This window comes from Phodopus roborovskii, unplaced genomic scaffold (genome assembly GCF_943737965.1).
Source record: "Phodopus roborovskii unplaced genomic scaffold, PHOROB, whole genome shotgun sequence".
In the NCBI taxonomy this organism is placed as follows: domain Eukaryota; kingdom Metazoa; phylum Chordata; class Mammalia; order Rodentia; family Cricetidae; genus Phodopus; species Phodopus roborovskii.
In genome coordinates this window covers 4616102-4636987 of record NW_026125506.1, presented here as the reverse complement: position 1 = coordinate 4636987, position 20886 = coordinate 4616102, and the positions used below count along the sequence as shown (strand labels likewise).

Genomic DNA, 20886 nt, shown 5'->3' with positions numbered 1-20886 from the left:
AGACCAGGCTTGCCTCCAACTCACAGAAGTCTGCCTGCCTCTGCCTCCCGATGGGATTAAGGGTGTGCCACCAAGCCCAGCACAAATAATCTGAAAAAAAAAAAAAAAAAAAAAAAAAGAACGAAGTTAGTGGTCTGGGCAGGCGGTTCAGTGGATTAAGCACTTGCTATGTATGTATAAGGCCCTGAGTTTGGACATCTGCAGTGTACCTTTATGATCCCAGAGCCAGGGACACAGGTATGAAGATCCTGGTGGGTGGCTTGATGGTCAGCTACCTGAAACAGCAAGTTTTAGTGAGGCCTGTTGTTTACAGAGAGAGTTCCAGGACAGCCAAGGCTACAGAGGGAAACTGTCTCGAAAAACCAAACCAAACAAACAAATCATGGATTCACACATCCATTAATTAAATTGTATTAAGCAGCTGCTGGGCACGGTTGGGTGGGCACCATTCCAGGCAAGTAACTCTGAGACTGCACCGCTGACAAAAATCTGAGCATCACAGGCTTTACGGTCTACACAGGGCGACTATACAGTCTATACAGAAGACGGAGATAACTGTCTTGAAGGGTGAGTGAGAACAAGGACCAGCCTTGGAAAACGCAGGATTAGAAGGCATCCGACATCGTGATTTGTCCAGGGACTCCAAAGGAGGTAGCAACTTAATACATTAATTAATTTTAAATAATTAAAACAAACAAACAAACAAACAAACAAACGAATGAATGAATGAATAAATAAAGCCGCACAAGCTCCTGCCCCAGCTCAGCTCGCCCACCACGTTCCAGCCAGCAGCAGGCAGGAGGGAGGCGGGGCGCGGGGCGGGGCGGGGCGCGGGGCGGGGCGGGGCGGGGGCGCTGGGGGGGCGGGGCGGGACGCATGCGCGCTCCCGCCTCGCCGCCGCGCCACTTCCGCTTCCGGCGCGCCGGGGTAGTTCCAAGATGGTGGCGTCCGTGTGTGCGTCGCGGCTGTCGGGGCTGCTGGTCCGGGCCCTCCCGCGGGTGGGGCGGCCCATGTCGAGCGGCGCCCACGGCGAGGAGGGCTCAGGTAGGGGCGCTCGGGTGGGGGCGGGGCCTCCGCGGCGCTCGGGCGGCGTGTGCGGGCCGTGACCTTGGCGGGAGGCCCGCGGGGAGCGGGGAGCGGGGAGCGGGGAGGCCGGCGCTCACGTCGTGTCCCCGCCGCAGCTCGCATGTGGAAGGCCCTCACCTTCTTCGTGGCGCTGCCCGGGGTGGGAGTGAGCATGCTCAACGTCTTCCTCAAGTCGCGGCACGGGGAGCACGAGAGGCCCGAGTTCGTCGCCTACCCGCACCTGCGCATCAGGACCAAGGTAGGCGCGGCGCCGCCCCGGTTAGTGCAGGGCCGGATCCGGTTAGTGCAGGGCCGGATCCCGTTAGTGCAGGGCCGGATCCCCGTTAGTGCAGGGCCGGATCCGGTTAGTGCAGGGCCGGATCCCGTTAGTGCAGGGCCGGATCCGGTTAGTGCAGGGCCGGATCCCATTAGTGCAGGGCCGGATCCGGTTAGTGCAGGGCCGGATCCCCGTTAGTGCCGGGCCGGATCCGGTTAGTGCAGGGCCGGATCCCCGTTAGTGCCGGGCCGGATCCGGTTAGTGCAGGGCCGGATCCCCGTTAGTGCCGGGCCGGATCCCCGTTAGTGCAGGGCCGGATCCCCGTTAGTGCCGGGCCGGATCCCCAGACCCCCGTTAGTGCAGGGCCGGATCCCCGTTAGTGCAGGGCCGGATCCCCGTTAGTGCCGGGCCGCCCCCGTTAGTGCAGGGCCGGATCCCCGTTAGTGCAGGGCCGGATCCCCAGACCCCCGTTAGTGCAGGGCCGGATCCCCGTTAGTGCAGGGCCGGATCCCCAGACCCCCGTTAGTGCAGGGCCGGGTCCCCGTTAGTGCAGGGCCGGATCCGGTTAGTGCAGGGCCGGATCCCGTTAGTGCAGGGCCGGATCCGGTTAGTGCAGGGCCGCCCCGGTTAGTGCAGGGCCGGGTCCGGTTAGTGCCGGGCCCGATCCCGTTAGTGCAGGGCGCCGCCCCGGCTGGGGCCTCGGCTGCCTTTCCGCGCAAACAGAAACGTTCTGTTTGCTCCCGTTGTGCCTGCGGGGAGGAAGCCAGCCCGTGGCACACGCCTCAACTTAAAGGTCACACCGTCTGCGCGCCTTGGTCTTCCTGTCCCCCGGTAAATGGCACGCCTTGTCTCCCGGTGCAGCTCAGGAGCAGCCGTTTTGTGCGTGAAAGCCTGGGCGTTTGGGGTGTCCTTTGAGAGCGGCGAGCTCTGACGGTGATTCCAGATCTCGGCATCTGGCATGCTGGGGGCCTAACGACCCGACTGCCTGTTCCCGGTCTGGTGTCCGTCACTTGATGCCTTTCAACAAGGCGTCTTCTTGTTCCTTAAAAAACTGTGTCACCGAGGCCGGGCGGTGGTGGCGCACGCCTTTGGTCCCAGCACTCGGGAGGCAGAGGCAGGTGGATCTCTGAGATCCAGGACAGCCAGAGCTGTTCAGTGAGGGCCTCTCTTGTGGAGGGGAAGAGGAAGGACGGAGGGAACGGTGTTTGACAGCATCCTGCCCTGGGCTCTGCCACTAGATGGCAGTACCACCCCCTCTTGAATGTCGGAATATGATGCTGCACATTCTGCCCTGGGAGCCAGGGTGCTAGCTCGGGTCTGTAATCTCAGCACAAGGGGGTCAGTAGCCCAGAGTCATTCTCTGGTACATTGTGAAGTCGAGGTTAGCTTGGGCTAAGTGGGACTGTCTCGAAAAACCGAAGAATGATTGTGAGCCACTGACCTAGAGCAGCGCTTTCCAAACATAGTGGGAAGAGGCTGGAGAGATGGCTCAGTGGTAACTTAAAAAAAAAAAAAAAAAAAAACCTGGGCATGGTGGCACATGCCTTTAATCCCAGCACTCGGGAGGCAGAGACAGGTGTGTCTTGTGAGGTGGAGGCCAGCCTCGTATACAAAAGAGCAAAAGACAGTTCCAGGACAGCCAGGGCTACACAGAGAAACCCTGCCTCGACAAAAAAAAAAAAAATAAATAAAAAAAAAAATTTAAATGTGTGCATGCCCAAGGAAGCCAGGGAGTGCTTCAGATCCCTAGGGCTGCAGTACAGGCAGTTAATAGCCGCCTCGTGTGGGTGCGGGGGGCAGGCTTGGGCGCTGTTGAAACGCAGTACAGTACCTGCTGCAGAGCTGTCTCCTTCCCCAAGTAGCCGTCTGGAGCTTGCTTTTGTTACTGTCTATTAGAACACACTTCAGTTATGGAAAAGCTGGGGGCTGGAGCCACGGCTCTCCACTGCTGCTCTTCCAGAGGTCCTGAGCTCAATTCCTAGCGACCACATGGTGGCTCACAACCATCTGTAATCTTATTCCCTTTTCTGTGTGCATGAAGACAGAGCACTCATCATAAAATACACAAATCAATAAATCTAAGGGGAAAGGCTGTGGAAACATTGAAATTGTACTGTTAAAAAACTGGTTTTCATTTTGATTTTATGTATCATGTTTCAAGCAGTTTGTGCCAAATTGTGAGTATTGTCTGGAATCATCTAATTGACATCTTCATTTCACAGCCCTTCCCCTGGGGAGATGGTAACCATACCCTCTTCCACAACCCTCATGTGAACCCACTTCCGACTGGCTATGAAGATGAGTAAAGAGAACCCAGGCCGTTCCCCCAGGCAACAAGGGACCACAGCACTGCTTTGGACCGTTACTCTGTGTGGACCAGGAAGCGCATGGGGCACTAAGCTCACCTTTCCTGTATCAAATCGGTGACAGTTACACCGATCTTCCACCATCCCTTTGCTTGTAAGAGGAGATGGCTTGAATAAATAACTTAAAGCTGGATGTCGACATCTTTGTTTATTCTCAGAAATGCTATTACTTTGCTCGTTTACAGTACTTCAGACCTAGTTTAGCCTGCCGAGTGCAGTTTATGCTTGGTTCTGTGTTGCTTTCTCATGCTTAGGGTGGGTAAGCCAACAGCACAGAGCAGTTACCTATTGGGATGGGCTCCCTGACACCCTGAAAGGTCAAGAGTGGCTGCTGCTTCCACCCATACAGGGCCTGTGATGATGTCAAGGGCTGGGCAAAAGAGCAAGTGGCAGGTCCGCTTAGCCACACAGACCCAACCCCCGTGTCAGTCTCTGGGTCGTTTAGTTTTTGTGTTACACACCGCCACACCATGACTTCCTGTTTGTATTTAGAGACAGGGTTTCTCTGTGTATCCTTGGCTCTCCCGGAACTCACTCTGTTGACTAAGCTGGCCTTGAGCTCACAGACATCCATCTGCCTGTCTTTTGAGTGCTGGGATTAAAGGTGTATGTCACCACCATCTCGTTATTTCAGGGGTTCTTAAGACTATTCTGAAAGTTAAGGACTGAATGCCTTTGTCATCTAAGCCGAAAGTGATCACCATCACCCACCCACCCCTCAAAACAAGACTGAAAGGCCATGGTGGTGCACATTATAACACCTAGGGCTTTGGGAGGAGTCTGTCAGGGGACTGCCATAGTTCATAGCTAGTCTAGGCTGCAGTCCAGACTTGTCCTAAAGGGGAGAACCCTTGAGGTGGTTCAGCTGGTAGACTTGGTGGGTCTTGCTAACGAGTCTGACATTGAGTCCCATACCCAGAACCTACATCCACATGTACACATGACGAACTGTTTGGGAAGGGTTGGGGACATGGCCTTGCTGGAGGGCAGTGTCACTGGGGGCAGACGGGCTGAGGTTTCAAAAACCACACCATTCCTGGTTAGCTCTGTGCATGTGCAGCAGGATCCAAGTTCTCTGCCTGTACTCCAGCTTCATGCCCTCCAGTCAGCTGCCATGCTTCCTGACAGGATGATCATGGACTTAAACTCTCTGGAACTAGGGCTGGAGAGATGGCTCACAGGTTAAGAGCACTGGCTGCTCTTCAGAGGTCCCAGTATGGTAGTACACACCTGTAATCCTTGCAATGGGAGGTTGAGGCAAAAGGAGCAAGACTTCATCTACATGCCAAGTTTGAGGCCAGCCCGGGCTACAGGAAATCTTGCCTAAAACCAAAAAAATGGGGGCTGGACAGATGGCTCAATGGTTAAGAGTGCTTATTCTTACAGGGCCTGGGATCGGTTCCCAGCACTCACATAATGGTTCCAGGGGATCCAACAGGCACATACTTGCATGTGAACAAAATATTCATACACATAAATAGGGGAAACAAGAACAAAAAATGGTCTGGGGGTAAAGATTACACACATGAAATCCTGGGTTTGACCCCCCCCCCCCACAGCACATAAGTCAAGTGTGATCTTAACTAAATCCCAGCATTCGAGAGTTGTGCAGAAGGATCAGAGTTCAAGGTCATGTTCAACTATCCATTAAATTCAAGGCCAGCCTTTAATCCCAGCACTTGGGAGGCAGAGGCAGACAGACCTCAAGAGTTCAAGGCCAGCGTAGTCTACAGAGCAATTCCAGGACAGAGACAGGCCCCAAAGCAATATATTAAAAAAAAAAAAAAAAAGGCCAGCCTGGACTATAGGAGACCACTGCTCAAAAAATAGATATAGATATGGCTCAGCTGGTAAAGGCACGTAACAAGACAGATGGCCTGAGTTGGATTCCAAGGACCCAGGTGGCAGAGAACCTACTCCGTGTACATACGCACAGACAAAACGTAACAAAAAATACAGAGGAAAATTCTCTTAAGAGGTGGCTCAGAGCTTAGAGCACTTAACAATTCTTCCAGAGAACGGTTTCAGGTCCCAACACCCACAAAGCAGCTCACAACTCCAGCTGTAACTCCAGCTCCAGGGGATTCCACACCCTCAGACATATATGAAAGTAAAACACCAATGCATATAAAATAAAATTAATTGTTTAGAAGTTTGTAAATTTGGATGTAGAGGAACATATTCGAAATACCAGCACTCAACAGTGGGGGCAAATGTTATCCGACTGAGGCCAGCCTGGGTACATGAAACTGCCAAAATAAAAGTTAAAAAATCTGTTCTGGTGTGTTCTTGCGGGGTGGTGGGGCCAGTCTGAGTTTAGAACACGTGTACTTTATTTAGCCTGCTGGTTTCCCTCACACAGGGTCTCAACAGTCTGTGTTCTCTTGGACAGTGACCCTCAACCAGTGGAAAAATACATTTTTTTTACATCCATATCTTTTCTAAAAATGTAAATGTAAAATGTTTTGGAATGACATTAGGATTGGTCAAATTAAATATAAAGAAGCTGTTTATACAAGCTGGGTATCATAGTGCATGTGTGTAATCCCAGCAAGCTGAAGGCAGAGACAGGGGGCCAGCCTAAAGGTCAGATTCCTGACCTACATGCTGTGTCAGCCACCAACGCTTAAACAAATCATCAAGTTACAAAGCAAATGTGTAATAAGTGTTCTATGAAGTGCACAGTTCCAGCAGCAGAGAGTAAAATCTGAATTTTAGAATTTATTCCATTTTCATGATTACAGACTTAGGGTATGATAAGCAGATAAGTTAGCACCTCTCCTCCACTCAGCCAGACACAATTAAATGATGTGCAGATGGACATTAATTCATGGAGTTGAAAACTGGCGACATGGAGGCTGTGATGTAGGTGATTCTTCCACAGACACTCCAGGTGCTGCAGCTAGGAGCTGGCTCTGTGAGCTCCAAAGTGATGATTTTGTCATTTCTGAAGCTTTCACACCTTCCTTGCTTGTTAAGGCAGGAGCCAAGTAAAGCTGTCCTTTACTTCACCAACCCAGGCTGCCAGCATTTGTAACTGTCATTATAAAAATACAATCAAGTTCCCAAGCAGTGATTGATTGAAACTGTTGTGTCCAGATCCCTTTTCAGAGCATCAGCTCCCTGAGAGGAAAAAGGTCCTGACCGACTGCGCACATGAACGATGACTCCCATGCAGTTCCTCTGCAGCAGAAGCTGCCAGGCAAGCGTGATCGTGACCACTTTATCATTATCTGCATCCAAGGACCAGTTAAGGCTGATTCCAAACCACGTATTGTAACCAAATCCCCAGAAGCGTTTCCATTGTAGCACAGGGAGTCCCTTCGAGATGCCAGCAGAGTCAAACTGTCTTAGAGTGAGCCAGAGTGACAGCTGCCCTTAGAAAGGAGAGAATACCAAAAAGGAAGAAACAAAACTCTCCTTTTAACTCCTCCATCCCTTGACTAGTGTCACAGTCTTAGCGGACAAAATCCAGAGGTCTCTCAATGGACTGACATTTCCCAAGTGACAGGCAGGTCAAGAGGAGTTTTCCGGCTTTTCTTTGCCATGGCCCATGAACTCCAGTCCTTCTATGGGAATCTCTTTCTCCTTTATTGCTTTCTGAAAGAAGAAAATAATATAAAAGTTAATCTTTTGTACCTGCAGTGGAATAGCACAGAAGGAAACCAAAGTGAACTTTCTGGAAAGGTTTGAAACCCACAACTCAAGGGACACTTGAGACATGGTGTCACGGTGTAGCCCCGGCAAGCCTGGAACTCACACATATCTGTCTGCCTCTGACTCGGAATTGTTTAACAAAGCGCCACCGGAAAGATGGTAATGCCCTGGGTGGTATGCACACGTGCTCTTGGGAGGCAGAGACAGGAGGTACCACTCACTACCTTGTCTTAGCGAGTGTCCAAATCTATTCTAGCACCAGCCGCTACGAGACTTTGAGGCACCTTCACTGTCCGCGAATTGGCTAAAAAAAAAAAAATCGCTCCTGGGAATGAGAGGCTGTGTAGGTTAAGTTAGTGAAAGTGCATCTACTACTAGTCTGGAATCAGACCTTACCCGCTGCAACTGGGAATTGGTGGAGAAAACCCGGGCAAATAAAGCGATCATGACAAAACAAACAGTCTAAAGACAGCACACTCCGCCCCTACAACAACGGAGACAACCTAGGTCAGCGGACGCTGGTGCATTGGCACCAATCACTGTTTCTGAGTCCCCCGGAGTCCACACACACGGAAGGAGCACGCCGACTCCATAGGAAGAGCACCAGAGGGAAACGAGCCGCAGGATGCCACGGTGCTCCGCAGCAAGCAGGGCACGCGTGCAAGGCCGAGCCGGGCCGCGGGCAGGCTCACCTGGACGCACTGCTGGTAGCGCTTGAAGAGGGCGGTGCACGGGTCCCCGGAGCCGTCCCCTTTGAGGAACTTCTCGGCAAACCAGCGGTTGAAGCACTGGTCGTACTCGCGCTTCATGTCAGTGCAAGCCTCCCCGACGCTGTTCATGGCGATGGCGGCGGCGGCGGCGGCGGCGGCGCACTCTGACGTCGTCGCATCGCGCGCGCGTCGCCCCCGCCTTCGTCACTACGGAGGCCGGGAAGCGAAGACATGTGGGCGCGGGCAGTGCGGGTGCGTCTCGGGGCTCCCCTGCACCGGGGCCGAGGCTTCGCTTCCGGAGCGGGAGCACAGGAAAAGGTGCCGGCCGCGAAGATCGAGCACCTGCAGCGGCTGGCGCTGGTGAACTTCGGCAGCCGCGAGGCGGTGGCCCGGCTGGAGAAAGCCATCGCCTTCGCTGATCAGCTGCACGCCGTGGACACCGACGGGGTGGAGCCCCTGGAGTCCGTCCTGGAGGACAGGTAAACTCCGGATGCTCCGGGGAGGCCGTTCCGGTGTCCTTTGCATGACTGGGAACTTGCGGTCACCGTGGGATGCCTTCACTGTCCCCACCAGCTCATGACAGATCGATCCCGCTACTCCCGCGTGGACTCCTCTAGCCTTCCTAGTGTCGGGGTTAGTAGGAACAAATCCGCGCTGCTTCTCAGTCACCGCCTTCGAATCCCGTCTTCACAGGGCCCCAGGGCCCCTGCTCATCCTCTCCGCGTGCTGTTCGCTCTGTTCTGGCCTCCGGAACTGCTTCTCGGCAAGCACGCTCATTCCCTCTAAGGTGTTTGCACCTGATCATCAGGTTAAATATCGGAAAGAAGTATATATTTTGGAGACCTTCTTAAGTCAGTTCATATGCTAGTACGGCATATTCAAATAACATATAAGCTATGTTCCATCTGTTTTTGAAACAGAATCTGGCTGTGCCGTGGGTTAGCTTTGAAACCAAGGTTATCTAGCTGCTTCCTCCTTAGTTCCGTGTATAGGCCCGTATCATCACACACAGCATTTGTCTCCTCATTTTATTCACTTCTTTTGAGACAGGGTCTCATGTGGACCAGACAAGCTAAGGATGACCTTGAATGACTGATCCTCCTCATACCTCCACCTTCCAACCACCGTGCTTATGTATCTCAGGCTGGCCTCGAACTTGCAGTCCTTACTCAGTTTCTCAAGTGCTGGGATTATGGGTGTGCAGAACCATTCTTAGCTTGAAGGTGTGTGTGTGTGCTTTGGGCTGCTTGTATGTCTGTATGCCACGTGTCTGGTCAGAAACGGGTTCAGAATCCACTGGAACTGGAGTTACACTGGATTGATTGTAAGCCACCAAGTGGGTGCTGGCAATCAAACCTGGTTCCCCTGGGAGAGTGACCAGCGCTAACCCCCGGGCCATCTTTCATCTTTCCAGTGTCTTAGTGACTGTGAATTTTATCAGCTTCCTGTTTTTGTCCTCGCCTTCCAGCCTTTGGTTCCTTCCGGCCTTTGCTCTGATGCCGCTCCGCTCGGGTCCAGAGAGGTTAACACTGCTGCCTAATGTTATCCAGCAAGCACTTCACAGCAGAAACCTGATAGCATTTTCCCTACCAGGTCCTTCAGGGAATGTCACTGCTTCTGATAGAGCCAAAATAAGTTTCCTCGTGGCCTGCAGGGAATCCACCGTCTGTCAGTGTCCCTGCGCATTTCTCTCAGCCAGCACTGTCCTGTCCTTTAGCTTCCTGGGTTCTCCCTCCCTGTTGCTTTTTAATCCGCAGCCCTTGTTTAATCAGCTCTTTAGCTCACTTACTCTTCTACTTAGCTTCCTTTCTTCTTAACTGCCAACTGCATTAAGTCTTCGTTCCTTTATACAGTTATGTTCTTTGTGATTCTGGTGATACTCAAAAGAGCTGCCAATCACGACTTATCTACTTGAATGTTATTTCTCTGCCCCTCCCCCTGTTTATCTGTGTCCCATGCATTGATGATTTTTGGTGTCTAGCACTGAGTAAATACTTGGTAAATGCTTAAATGAACGTTCCATCCGTTTGTTTGGGGCAGAGAAGTACTACGGAGCCTGAGGGTGGGATGGGTCAGTGGGCGACACTAATTGCTGCCAGACCTGATGGTCTTAGTTTGACCCTGAAGACCCACATGGTGGAAGAAAGCAGACTCGAACAAGTTGTCCTGACCTCCACATGCATACCACAGTACATACTTCTGCCCCATACAAAAAAAAAAAAAAAAAAAAAAAAAAAATTCCCTGAAAGTCAGTATTTTCTGACTTCTAAGAGTACCTAAAGAGCAGGGCAGTGGTGGCGCACGCCTTTAACCCCAGCACTCGGGAAGCAGAGACAGGTGGATCTCTGTGAGTTCGAGGCCAGCCAGATCTACTAAAAGAGCTAGTTCCAGGACAGGTTCCAAAGCCACAGAGAAACCCTGTCTCAAAAAACCAAAAAGAAGAGTTGGGGAAAAAAAGACAAACAATAGTTGGCATGTGGTGGCTGGAATGTGCGCTTGGCATTCAGTGGCCTGCATCTCTTCCCAGAAATTACATGTTTTAGGTTAATGAATCCCACTAGTCATTTTGACATGTGTAGGGTTTAAAAAAAAATAGGCCTTATTAACGCCAGCACCCCAGGCCAGACTTGAATGTGTTATTGTTATGAGGTCAGAAGAGGGTGGTGCCTGCAAGGTTCCCTGGGACTGGAGTTGTACACACTTGTGGGTATGAGCAGCCAAACCCAGGCCCTAGAACCAATTCCAACCCTCTGTTCCTTAGCGTGAATGGCAATGTCTAGCTTTGTGTTGGGTACTTCTGTTAGGGTTAGCTCCCCTTTGCTAGTGAGTTCAGATTCCTTTTTATTGTTGAGACAGGGTCTCTCGGGTGGCTGTCCTGAACATGCTCTGTAGACCAGGTTGGCCTTGAACTCAGAGATCTGCCTGCCTGCCTCCCAGGGAGTGGAGTATTTTTAATAGGAGTATCCAGAAGCAGGCTGATTGTGGCAAGTCACTTTCATGTTCTGAAATCAGAGTGAAGCTGTTTGAGGGTTTTCCCATTTAGTTTCACTAGTTTGTAACATAGATGTTTACTTGAATTTTTTTGAGACAGAATCTTATTACCTTGAGCTTAATATGTAGGCTGCAAACTCACACCCACCTGTGCCTCCCGAATGTTGGACGTTAAGCAGTGTGCCATCACCTAATTACAGTGTGTGTGTGTGTGTGTGTGTGTGTGTGTGTGTGTGTGTGGTGGAGTCCATTCTCTTTCCATGTGTGTACCAGCTTGTTAAGCCAGGTGGCAAGTGCCTTGACCTAAGCAATGCACATATTTTAGATGTACACATAGAGAAAAATATTCATAATTTTTTTTTCTCAAGACAGGATTTCTCTGTGCCCTGGCTGTCCTGGAACTTAGCTTGTAGACCAGGCTGGCCTCAAACTCACAGAGATCCACCTGTCTCTGCCTCCTGAGTGCTGGGATTAAGATGTATTTTATTTTGAGACAAAGTCTCTATTGGCATTAACCTTAAACTACCTAAGTGCACACATTATTGGCATGTACCACCTAATGCCACTGTTCATTATGTATCTTGCTGAATGGCAGGCATCTGTATATCCCTATAGGTGGCTGTGTTTTCTTGCATGGATTCATGCTGCATCTGTTAAAACCTCCATCCCCTCCACACCCCATCCAGTTACTTCCTGTGTCTCCTTAGGCAGTGACATCACTGACGTTGAGCACATGCATCTCAGTGAAGCAGAGTCTGGGACACTTGACCAATCTTTGACATACTTTGTTTAAAACTTGTGTGTGTGTGGGTGCGTGCCTGTACACACACACACACACACACACACACACACACACACACACGTACCACAGGTGTGCAGTACCCTTTGAAGAAAGCATCAGATCCCCTGGAACTGGATGGAACTGGAGTTATAGGCAGTTGTGAGTCACCATTAAGTGCTGGGAACTGATCCCAAGTCCTCTGGAAGCGCAGCTAGGGCATCTGAGCACTGAGATCACTCCAGCCCAGATTTAATACACTTGTTTCATGATTGCCCTTTCACTTCAGCAAAATTCATCTGCTCATACTAATTACCCAGGGAATAACTACAGCTCACCTCAGTGGCCAGGGGGACCCCCAGACTGCAGGTCGCTCTTTGGGCCTGCCTCTCTGGAAGCCTGTGTGCTCTAATGTAACTCCAAGCTGTGGGTTTTGCAGGTGTCTCTACTTGAGGTCTGACAGGGTAGCAGAGGGCGGGTGTGCTGGAGAGCTGCTACGGAACTCCCGTTACGTGGTGGAGGAGTACTTCGTGGCGCCCCCAGGTATGCGTTACCCGGAGCAGTCAGACATCGTCACTGAGACGCACTGAAGGAAAAAGGATAACCCACACAAGTGGTGGTGGCTTACGATAACAGTAGTTCAGGAGCCATCCTCACCTTTAGGGGCCAGTCAGCAAGGACTGAGTGCGCCTGTGTGCAGCAGGCAGCTTATCTCCCTGGCCTGGAACCCTGCCTGGCATTCCCTGGTGCTCTCCTGGTGCCAGAGGAACCTGAGCCTATTTGCTTAGAGTACTTAAACGTATGACATCTTGTCCTGGTATTTCCTCAGTTTGCATTGGCAATCAGTTCAAGTAAGAAAAATTAATGTGTCATGTTGGCCAGCTGAAACATGCCTGTAAACCATATGTATCTTAGCCATTTCCAAACTCCCTGTACACACTTAAAATGGAAGCCTGAGCAACCCCCCCTTTTATCCCCATAGCAGACACCAAGACAGGCAGCCGACAAACAACGCTCTGGTGAGCCAAGCCAACAAGCTTAGAGGTTAAACTTTTGGTTTCTCTGTATACCAACACTGGCTGTTCTGGAACTCACTTTGTAGACCAGGCTGGCTTTGAACTCACAGAAATCTGCCTGCCTCTGCCTCCCGAGTGCTGGGAATAAAGGTGTGCACCACCACCCATGGGTTACATTCTTAACTCTGCCATGTTTGCCTCAGCTAGCTAAAGAGAAAGACTTTTCTAACCTCAGTGGTTGCCACTTTATCGAATATATCCACTGTCACATGACACAGACAGGGCCCTGCCCCACACTTGGGTCCCAGGCGCCGAGGCTCATTGGTCTTCCCTCCTGCCTGCATATACATGGCCTTGGGTCCCAGGCGCCGAGGCTCATTGGTCTTCCCTCCTGCCTGCATATACATGGCCAGTTATGCACAGCTGTCTCTGCGCTGAACTGTGGGTGTGGCTTCACTTGAACTGTTACTGATACTTGATTGAGTTGGGGAAAGGGATGGCACTGATATCTACTTCCACTGTTTCCATGGAAACCAAGTGACCATAGTTTAGGAGGGCCAGCTGGACAGCAGGCTGAACTATAATTTTTTTTGTTTTCAAACAGGTAATATTTCTTTGCCAGACATGGTAAACAAGACCCCTCCTCCCACAGCAGAGTAGCTATTATAAACTGGACATTGATGGTTTCTTGCTGACAGCAGAGCTGGAAAACACCCAGCTAACAGAACACCACAAGCCTGCTTCCAAGGAAACCGACCAAGTACTCAGAGGCCTATTCTGTATGACAAACATCTCCTAAAAAACTATCAAAATGTATCCATGTGAGTTTTTCTGTGTCTACTTAGGAGATAGATTGCCGGAGACCAGGTAAGAAAAGCTATTTTTAGTCCCTTTTCCACTGACTTGAGCAGCCAACCATGTTCATTTGTTCCTGAGTACCTACTTTATCCCTACCAGAGGGCTCACTTTATGGGAAGGCTTGAGTAGTGTCAAGTAATAGTCTGGGAATCTTCCTTTCTCGGGAAGTAGCACCATCCCCTTCCCACCCACAGTACTTGGGTCCTCAACCCCTCCCTACAAGGTGTATATGAACACCCTCCCTTCCCTGACACACTATGTATGAACACCTGACTCCCCCCACACACACACACAGTGTCTGTGAGCACCTGACCGCTACACACACACACACACACACAGTGTCTGTGAGCACCTGACCACTACACACACACACACACACACAGTGTCTGTGAGCACCTGACCGCTACACACACACACACACACACAGTGTCTGTGAGCACCTGACCACTACACACACACACACACACACAGTGTCTGTGAGCACCTGACCGCTACACACACACACACACACACACACACACACACACACACACACTATCTGTGAACGCCTGCCAACAGTTCTTTCTGAGAAGAACTTGTTAAAAATAGCCCTGGGCTTGTTTTTCATTCTTCCTCTTCCCTTTATCTGCATCATTCCCTCTCACACACACCTTTTCTGTGTGTAGACAGGGCCTCTGTGCCTCAGGTTGGCCTTGAATGCTGACTCTTCCTTCCTACCACGGCCTCCTAAGTACAGTGACAGAGGCATGCACCAGCTCAACCAACTCCTTTTCCAGGCAGTTTAATTGACAGCGTCAGTGTTGCATTGAAGGAGCCCTGAATCTGGGGTAGAGATGGCTCAGTGGTTAAGAGAACTTCCTAAACAGGTGCTATGGCACATGTCTTTAAACCCAGCAGGCACTTACTTGGGAGGCGGAAGCAGGTGGATCTCTGTGAGTTCAAGGACAGCCAGGGGTACACAGAGAACCCATTTCACAAAAGAAAGAAAGAAAGAACCTCCTAGTCTCCTGTCTGACTTGAGTCAGGCTCCTAGTATCACGTCAACTCAGGGTGGCCCACAGCGTCCTGTGACTCCAGTTCCAAGGGTCTTTCTGTCCTCGGTGGTCATTGGCACCCATGTGGTGTACAGTGCATAAAAACTAATCAGACTCTGCCCTTGGTGTTGAAACCCTGGCAGACTGGTGTGACAATGCAGATGATGCTTCATTTCAGTCAGTGCCTTCTAGGTGCAACCTATGTGCTTACTGAAAGACAACCATACACCAGTCACTAAACCATTTAAAATATATTTCTAAACAAAATGGGCGACTCAGTCAGCGTAACTGCTGGTCTCCAGAGCAGAGCGGCCCACAAAGACGATGCAGCACTGATTTCTGTCCCGTAATCAGGGTGGAAAATATACAACTTGTTTCTGAAAAGAGCCACAACTCCTATTTCTGCAGTCTAAAACATTCCACTGCTAATATGGTGGCCCTGGTTGAAATTATGTAGTTCCTTAAAAAAAAAAAAAGAAAGAAATTAAAAAAATTTCCTAAGACGCTAAATTATCAATCTGGAATGTAGATTCTGAGCCCAAAGTAGCTCAGCACATCTAAAAAGACAGAGAAACTTCCCAGCGCCTTCCTCAGTAAGGCCGGAAAGGAGAGAAGTAGTGTGGAGAGCCTCTGCTTTGGTACGGAGAGTCACGGCCCCTGGACCCAGACCGGGACCGGGAGTAGCCATAGCTGGTGCTCCTCTCAGGATAAACCCGGATGTATGAAGTTTCACCCTGAAAATTGAACAAACACAAAAGGAAAAAGTAGAGAATCAGAATAGCAATACTAAGCAAAGCCAACAGCTCAAACTGGCTGCATGCCCAACACTGTGATCTTACTAAAGTGTCACAGTGTTATTTGGACCCTTACTCTCCCATTTCAAAATGGAAGAAAATCAAGATAACCAAATGCATGCTTCTCCCTGCTCTGACCTTGCAGGAATTAGGAGTAGCCAAAAAAAAAAAAAAAAAATCAAAAAAACCCTTTATTCCATACTTTTAAAAATGTGCGTGCATTGGTGTTTTGCTTGCATGCATCTGTCTGTATACAGGTCTGTCTGTCATACAGGTAGGCTGCAAGTGCAGTTACAGACACACAAACACACAGCACAGTTGTGAGCAGCCCCGTGGGTGCCGGAAGAGCAACCAGTGCTCTTAACACCCAAGCCGTCTCTCCAGCCCTAACCCTGCAGATAGATCTTTAACAGTACTGTGAAGTCATCAAATAGCAAAGGCATGACCTGTTGCTGGACTACTGCTAAATTAGACTTGACGGAAGGTAAACCTACCTCGTGAGAGCGGAACTTTGTGTCATCCAGTTTGCGCAGAGCGTATTCCATGTCCTCTTTTCTGAGATACTCAACCATCCCCATGCCATCCTTCTGCACGTCTGCATAGCAGACGTCCCCAGCTTCGCGCATGTGATCCTTCAGGTCCTGCCAGCTGCCTGATGGAGGGAGTCCTAGGTGCAGAGAATGTGAGAGAAGAGCCACACCCTTCAGCCATGATAACTGCCCAGTTAAGAGCTAGCCACACCCAAGGTGGTCTATACTCTGTGGACCACTTCATTCTTAAGGGTTCCCAAGTCACAAATCTTTATAAGGGGCACGGACCAGAGAAATACACTTAGCTACATATGGTAAAGCACTGCGAGAAACTAGTCTAGATTAACTGTCCAGAGACCAGAGTTTCCCAACAAAACATCCTGTTACAGGCTCCTCTGAGAATTTACCACTGTCCTTCACAATCAATGTGACACTTCCAAAACTGAGTTCCTTTTTTTTTTTTTTGTTTTTTTTGTTTTTTTTTTGTTTTGTTTTCATTATGAAATTTATTAGTACCAAGTATTTGTTGCTGACTTACTTTCCAGAGACATGGGAATTTTGAAACAAACCAAGTGTAGCTTAGGGAACAGCACAACGCCAACAGCAAAGTTTGTTTTCTACTGCCATGAACAGTTGACAGACCACAAAGTACCTCATAAGGGATCACCACCATTCCTCATACAGTTGGGGAAAGGCAACACTCAGGCTAAGGCTCGCTGGGAGTCATAGGACCCTACCTGATGGCATGAAAGGGAAATGTACTCCTGCGCTCAAAGGCTGTGTTTACCGCTGACAGCTCAGGACTGCAGCCATTTCCTAATAGTTTTCTAAGCAGGGTTTCAGAGCAGCGTGGAGAGAAAAAAAGATAATGTATGACATCTTGAAGAAGGGAATAGAGTCCTAGGGTTAAAAAATCACAAAGGGATACAAGACAGACAGACAGACAGCATCACTCTTCTGCACCACTGGACTGTGGGACATTCACACTTCAACAGGTGCTAAGCTCAGTACACTTCACTCCACTCGGGCCCCAAATTCCCCTGCATCGTGCAGAAGGCCCCAGGTCTTAACACTGCACTGATATGTTAAAGACATGTAAACGTCTTAGCATTATATCCACTTATAGATGTTCCGTGATTCTCAAATGCAATCCCCAAGACTCTAAGGTGTTTGAACCTGGCTCCTGTGATGTCTTTAAACCCAGATACCAAGGAATATTCCCAAAGAAAAACATTTTTGGAATTCTAGCTATGGTATCACACACCTTAAATCCCAGCACTTAGGAGGCAGAGACAGGCAGATCTCTGAATTCCAGGCCAGCCTGGTTTACACAGTGAGTTAGTTCCAGGACAGTCAGGACTGACTATATAGGGACCTTGTCTTAAAAACAACAAACAAACAGGAAAAGAGACAAGTTTCCGTCCCACAGGCTGTATTACTTGTACAATTTCATTTGACAGTACCTGCCTCCCTGAGAAACCAGAGCAAAGCTTTAGACTGTCCAGGTACACTGGCTACTGCGAAGCCAACACACACCACATACGGAGTGACAGCTAATACTCCTTAGAGGCCAGACTCTTAGAAGCAGCATACATGCACGTCTCCTTCAATGTGGGAAGAACGTACCTGAAACAAGGACTCGAAAATCAGACCGTCTTGTAGGAGGCCCATTCCTTGCACCACGGGGCCACCCAGCCCGACCTCCGTAAGTCCTGGGGAATTCCACACGAAGTCGACACTGGCCATAATCATAACCATTTCTTCCATAGATTGCATCCTCAGCATCTCTGAAAAGAAAAAGCTGAATCAGTATTTCCCAATGGGTTGAGTGGCTCCCCAGTGAGGCGTGAGTAACTGAGAAGGGAAGTCATCCCAGGGGAGTGGGAGAATGGACCTCTGCTGTAGTTCTTGTTCACACAAGCTTTTCAGTTAAGTTTTACAGCTAGCCAGTAAGATGGCTCAGCCATGGCATGCACACATCCCCTAAATGCAAAATACTTACTCTGAGTTGGAAAGAAATTTAAAAACTTTACAGCTAATGATGGGGTCTGAATACAAAGAAAGATGTGATGGTATGTGAAGGCATCATTTTATGAATGTGCATACTAAAAAAGAGCTACAGCTGTCAAGTGTATGGTTTCCTAAGAATGGAAAGTGGAGGATAGCCAGGCGTGGTGGCTTACACCTTTAGTCACTGCCCTAGGGAGGCAGGGCAGGTGGATCTCTTGAGTTTGAGGCCAACCTGGTCTACACCGAGAGTTCCAGAGCAACCAGGACTACACGGAGAAACCCTGTCTCAAAAACAAACAAAATAATTGTTGACAGGTAACTGCTTTTGCCAATAAACAAACTTACCAAAACATGGCAAGCATTTTCCTCTAGAGCAATGGGGCTCAACCTGTGTGTGGGACCTCTTTGAAAAACTTCTATTTCCAAAAATATTTACATTACAGTCCATAGCAGTAGCAAAATTACAGTTATGAAGTAACAACAAAAATGATTCTAAGTGTGGGGGGGGTGTCCCACAGGAGGAACTGTATTGAAGGCTCACTGCATTAGGAAGGTTGAGATCACTGTCCCACTGGCTTATCCTACATTAGGTCCCTTAATATTCTTCCAAAAAGCCTACTGGCATCAAGTTTGTAGGGAAAGCACGTACATTTAAAAAGGCCCAATGCTGTTGTTGACCACCTTTATTCCCAGCGTTCAGGAAGGGGGCAGAGGCAGGTGGATCATTGTGAATCCAAGGCCAGCCTTATCTACAAACTGAGTTCCAGAGCCGTTACATAGAGAAACCCTGTCTTGAAAACAAAGCAAAACAAAGCAAAAGGTTCACAAAGGCTTGGTGTGTTGGTACACACCTCTAATCCCAACGCCTGGTATACAGGAGACACATTCAGTTTAAGGACAATCCAGGGCCTGGGGTGCTGCTCCCAGCACCCCACGTAACCCATCAGGAATCCAGTTGGGGGAGACCCAACAATCTCTTCTGCCTTCCTTGGGCACAGGCGTGGGTGTGGGACAGATACATGCAGGTAAGACACACACATAAATAAATCTTTTTAAAAAGATAAACTCGGGCTGGGTATGGTGTCTCATATCTTTATTACTGGCAGTGGGAGCCAGAGGCAGGCAGATCTGTGAGCTTGAGGCCAGCACGGTCTACCAAAGTTCCAAGCCAGTCAAGGACTATAGAGCAAGACCCTGTCTAAAGCAAACAAAAAGACACCAGCAGACACATCCAGGGCGCCGCTGACTGCCATAATGTGTTTCTAGTGGGGACTGGGAAGTGCCAGACACATTAAGAATTAAAATTGGAATTTGAATGTGAAGGCCTTAAATTTTTTATACCTCTAATTGAGAAATAAGCTTATCTCGATGGGTTATCAAAAGGACCAAGCTGCTAATATTTCAAGTGCTTTGTATGAAACTCAACTAGAGCAGAGAAAAGGAAAAGCGGGTAGCAACACATGGACCTGTTAAGTCGTGACAGGAGGTTCAGATGCTACCCTAGATCCCTCATGAAACATCTATTGCATTAACCAATCTGAAATATGGACACTATCTGCCTCATGGATTGCTGACAACGCTAACTTGGCACAGAATGGCTTCAAAATAGTGGCACTGGTAACGAAACAAGAGCCATAACTTCCTCTGCCCCGTTGGTGTGTAAAAATGCTTCTACTTTGGAGACAAATGGGAAGACACTCAGGAAGGCGTAAGCTGTTAGTGTCCAACCCCGGCGGGCGGGCGGGCGGGCGGGCAGGGCCGAAGCCTGCCTCCCTCCCGAGGGTGCCGGCAAGTCGGGACCGGGCTCACTGCCCCTCCCGGCGGTGTGCGTGCGCACAGCAGAGCTCAAGCTCCCGGGCCTTTCCGGTTTGATGGCTAACGCTTGCAAAGCTGAAGGTTTGGGGACCCGGCTCTTCCCCTCGGCCCCGTCCGGTCTGACTAACGAGGGGCCGGCCTCCCTCATCGGGGGGTGGGGTCGTGGCCGCCCCCTCCCCCGCTGCTTTCATCCGATTCATTCACACGATCTGGGCCGGCTGCAGACACCCCGTAACGGCGGCCGGGCCCGGGGGGCGGGGTGGGCGACGGGGCTGCCTGCAGTGCAGAGCGGAGCGGGGCCGAGGCGCCCGCCGCCGGCTGTCGCCCTCCTCGGGGCAGGTCCGGCGGCTCCGGGCCCTGCAGAGCGAGCGCGCCTGGTCTCCTCACTAACGAAGGGAGTGACACCGGGGAGAGCCGGGGCCGGGCGGCAGCCTGCAGCGGGCCGGGCCGCGGGGTCCTCACCGCGGGTCCTCGAAGCGTACGAAGGCGAAGGGCACGAGGCCGTGCCGGTTCTTGAGCTCGATCTCGCGGATGCGGCCGTACTTGTAGAACAGGTCCTCCAGGTCCTTCTCGCGCACGTCGGTCGGAAGGTTCCCCACGTAGATGCGCCCGTCGGCCTCGCCGCCGCGCTCGTCCGCCCAGCCCGACATCCGCGCCGCCCGACGCCGCGGGCCCGCCGCAGCCCGCTTCCCGCCGCCGCCGCCCGCCCGCCCGGGTCCCCGCGCGCTCCGAGGCGCTCAGCCGCGCTGCATTGTGGGAACGCAGCGCCGGGCCGCGGGGTCGGAGGACACTAAAGCGATCTTAAAGGGAAAGCGGCCGCGCGAGTGCGTGCGCGTGCGCGTGCGCGGGGCAGCCGTGCCCCTGGAGGTGCCCGCGCGCGAGGTCGGGGTCGCGAGCCGGGCGCCGCGGACTCGCTGCGGGGCGCAGCCCAGGCTTCCTGCGCGCACGCGCGCGCACGCACGCACGCACGCGCACGCCGAGCCCT

At 50.8% G+C, this 20886-nt stretch overlaps 4 protein-coding genes across 4 annotated transcripts; 2 read left to right on the top strand and 2 right to left on the bottom strand.

Moving 5' to 3' along the window:
• The first annotated feature begins 899 nt into the window (after positions 1–899).
• Positions 900–3841, top strand: LOC127215993 (cytochrome c oxidase subunit 6A1, mitochondrial). Its single transcript, XM_051176504.1, has 3 exons — positions 900–1044; positions 1182–1324; positions 3565–3841. Exons 1-3 carry the CDS (start codon positions 939–941, stop codon positions 3646–3648), a joined length of 333 nt encoding a protein of 110 aa, XP_051032461.1. The 5' UTR covers positions 900–938; the 3' UTR covers positions 3649–3841.
• A 2568-nt stretch (positions 3842–6409) lies between these two features.
• On the bottom strand, positions 6410–8242 carry Triap1 (TP53 regulated inhibitor of apoptosis 1). The gene is made up of 2 exons (XM_051176507.1): positions 8058–8242; positions 6410–7308 (listed from the first exon to the last, which is right to left on the bottom strand). Exons 1-2 carry the CDS (start codon positions 8202–8204, stop codon positions 7225–7227), a joined length of 231 nt encoding a protein of 76 aa, XP_051032464.1. The 5' UTR covers positions 8205–8242; the 3' UTR covers positions 6410–7224.
• Positions 8243–8291: 49 nt separating this feature from the next.
• On the top strand, positions 8292–13636 carry Gatc (glutamyl-tRNA amidotransferase subunit C). Its single transcript, XM_051176502.1, has 3 exons — positions 8292–8554; positions 12284–12387; positions 13465–13636. Exons 1-3 carry the CDS (start codon positions 8307–8309, stop codon positions 13518–13520), a joined length of 408 nt encoding a protein of 135 aa, XP_051032459.1. The 5' UTR covers positions 8292–8306; the 3' UTR covers positions 13521–13636.
• A 1354-nt stretch (positions 13637–14990) lies between these two features.
• Positions 14991–20616, bottom strand: Srsf9 (serine and arginine rich splicing factor 9). The gene is made up of 4 exons (XM_051176497.1): positions 20364–20616; positions 17703–17863; positions 16041–16213; positions 14991–15486 (listed from the first exon to the last, which is right to left on the bottom strand). Exons 1-4 carry the CDS (start codon positions 20549–20551, stop codon positions 15343–15345), a joined length of 666 nt encoding a protein of 221 aa, XP_051032454.1. The 5' UTR covers positions 20552–20616; the 3' UTR covers positions 14991–15342.
• Between the last annotated feature and the right edge of the window lie 270 nt (positions 20617–20886).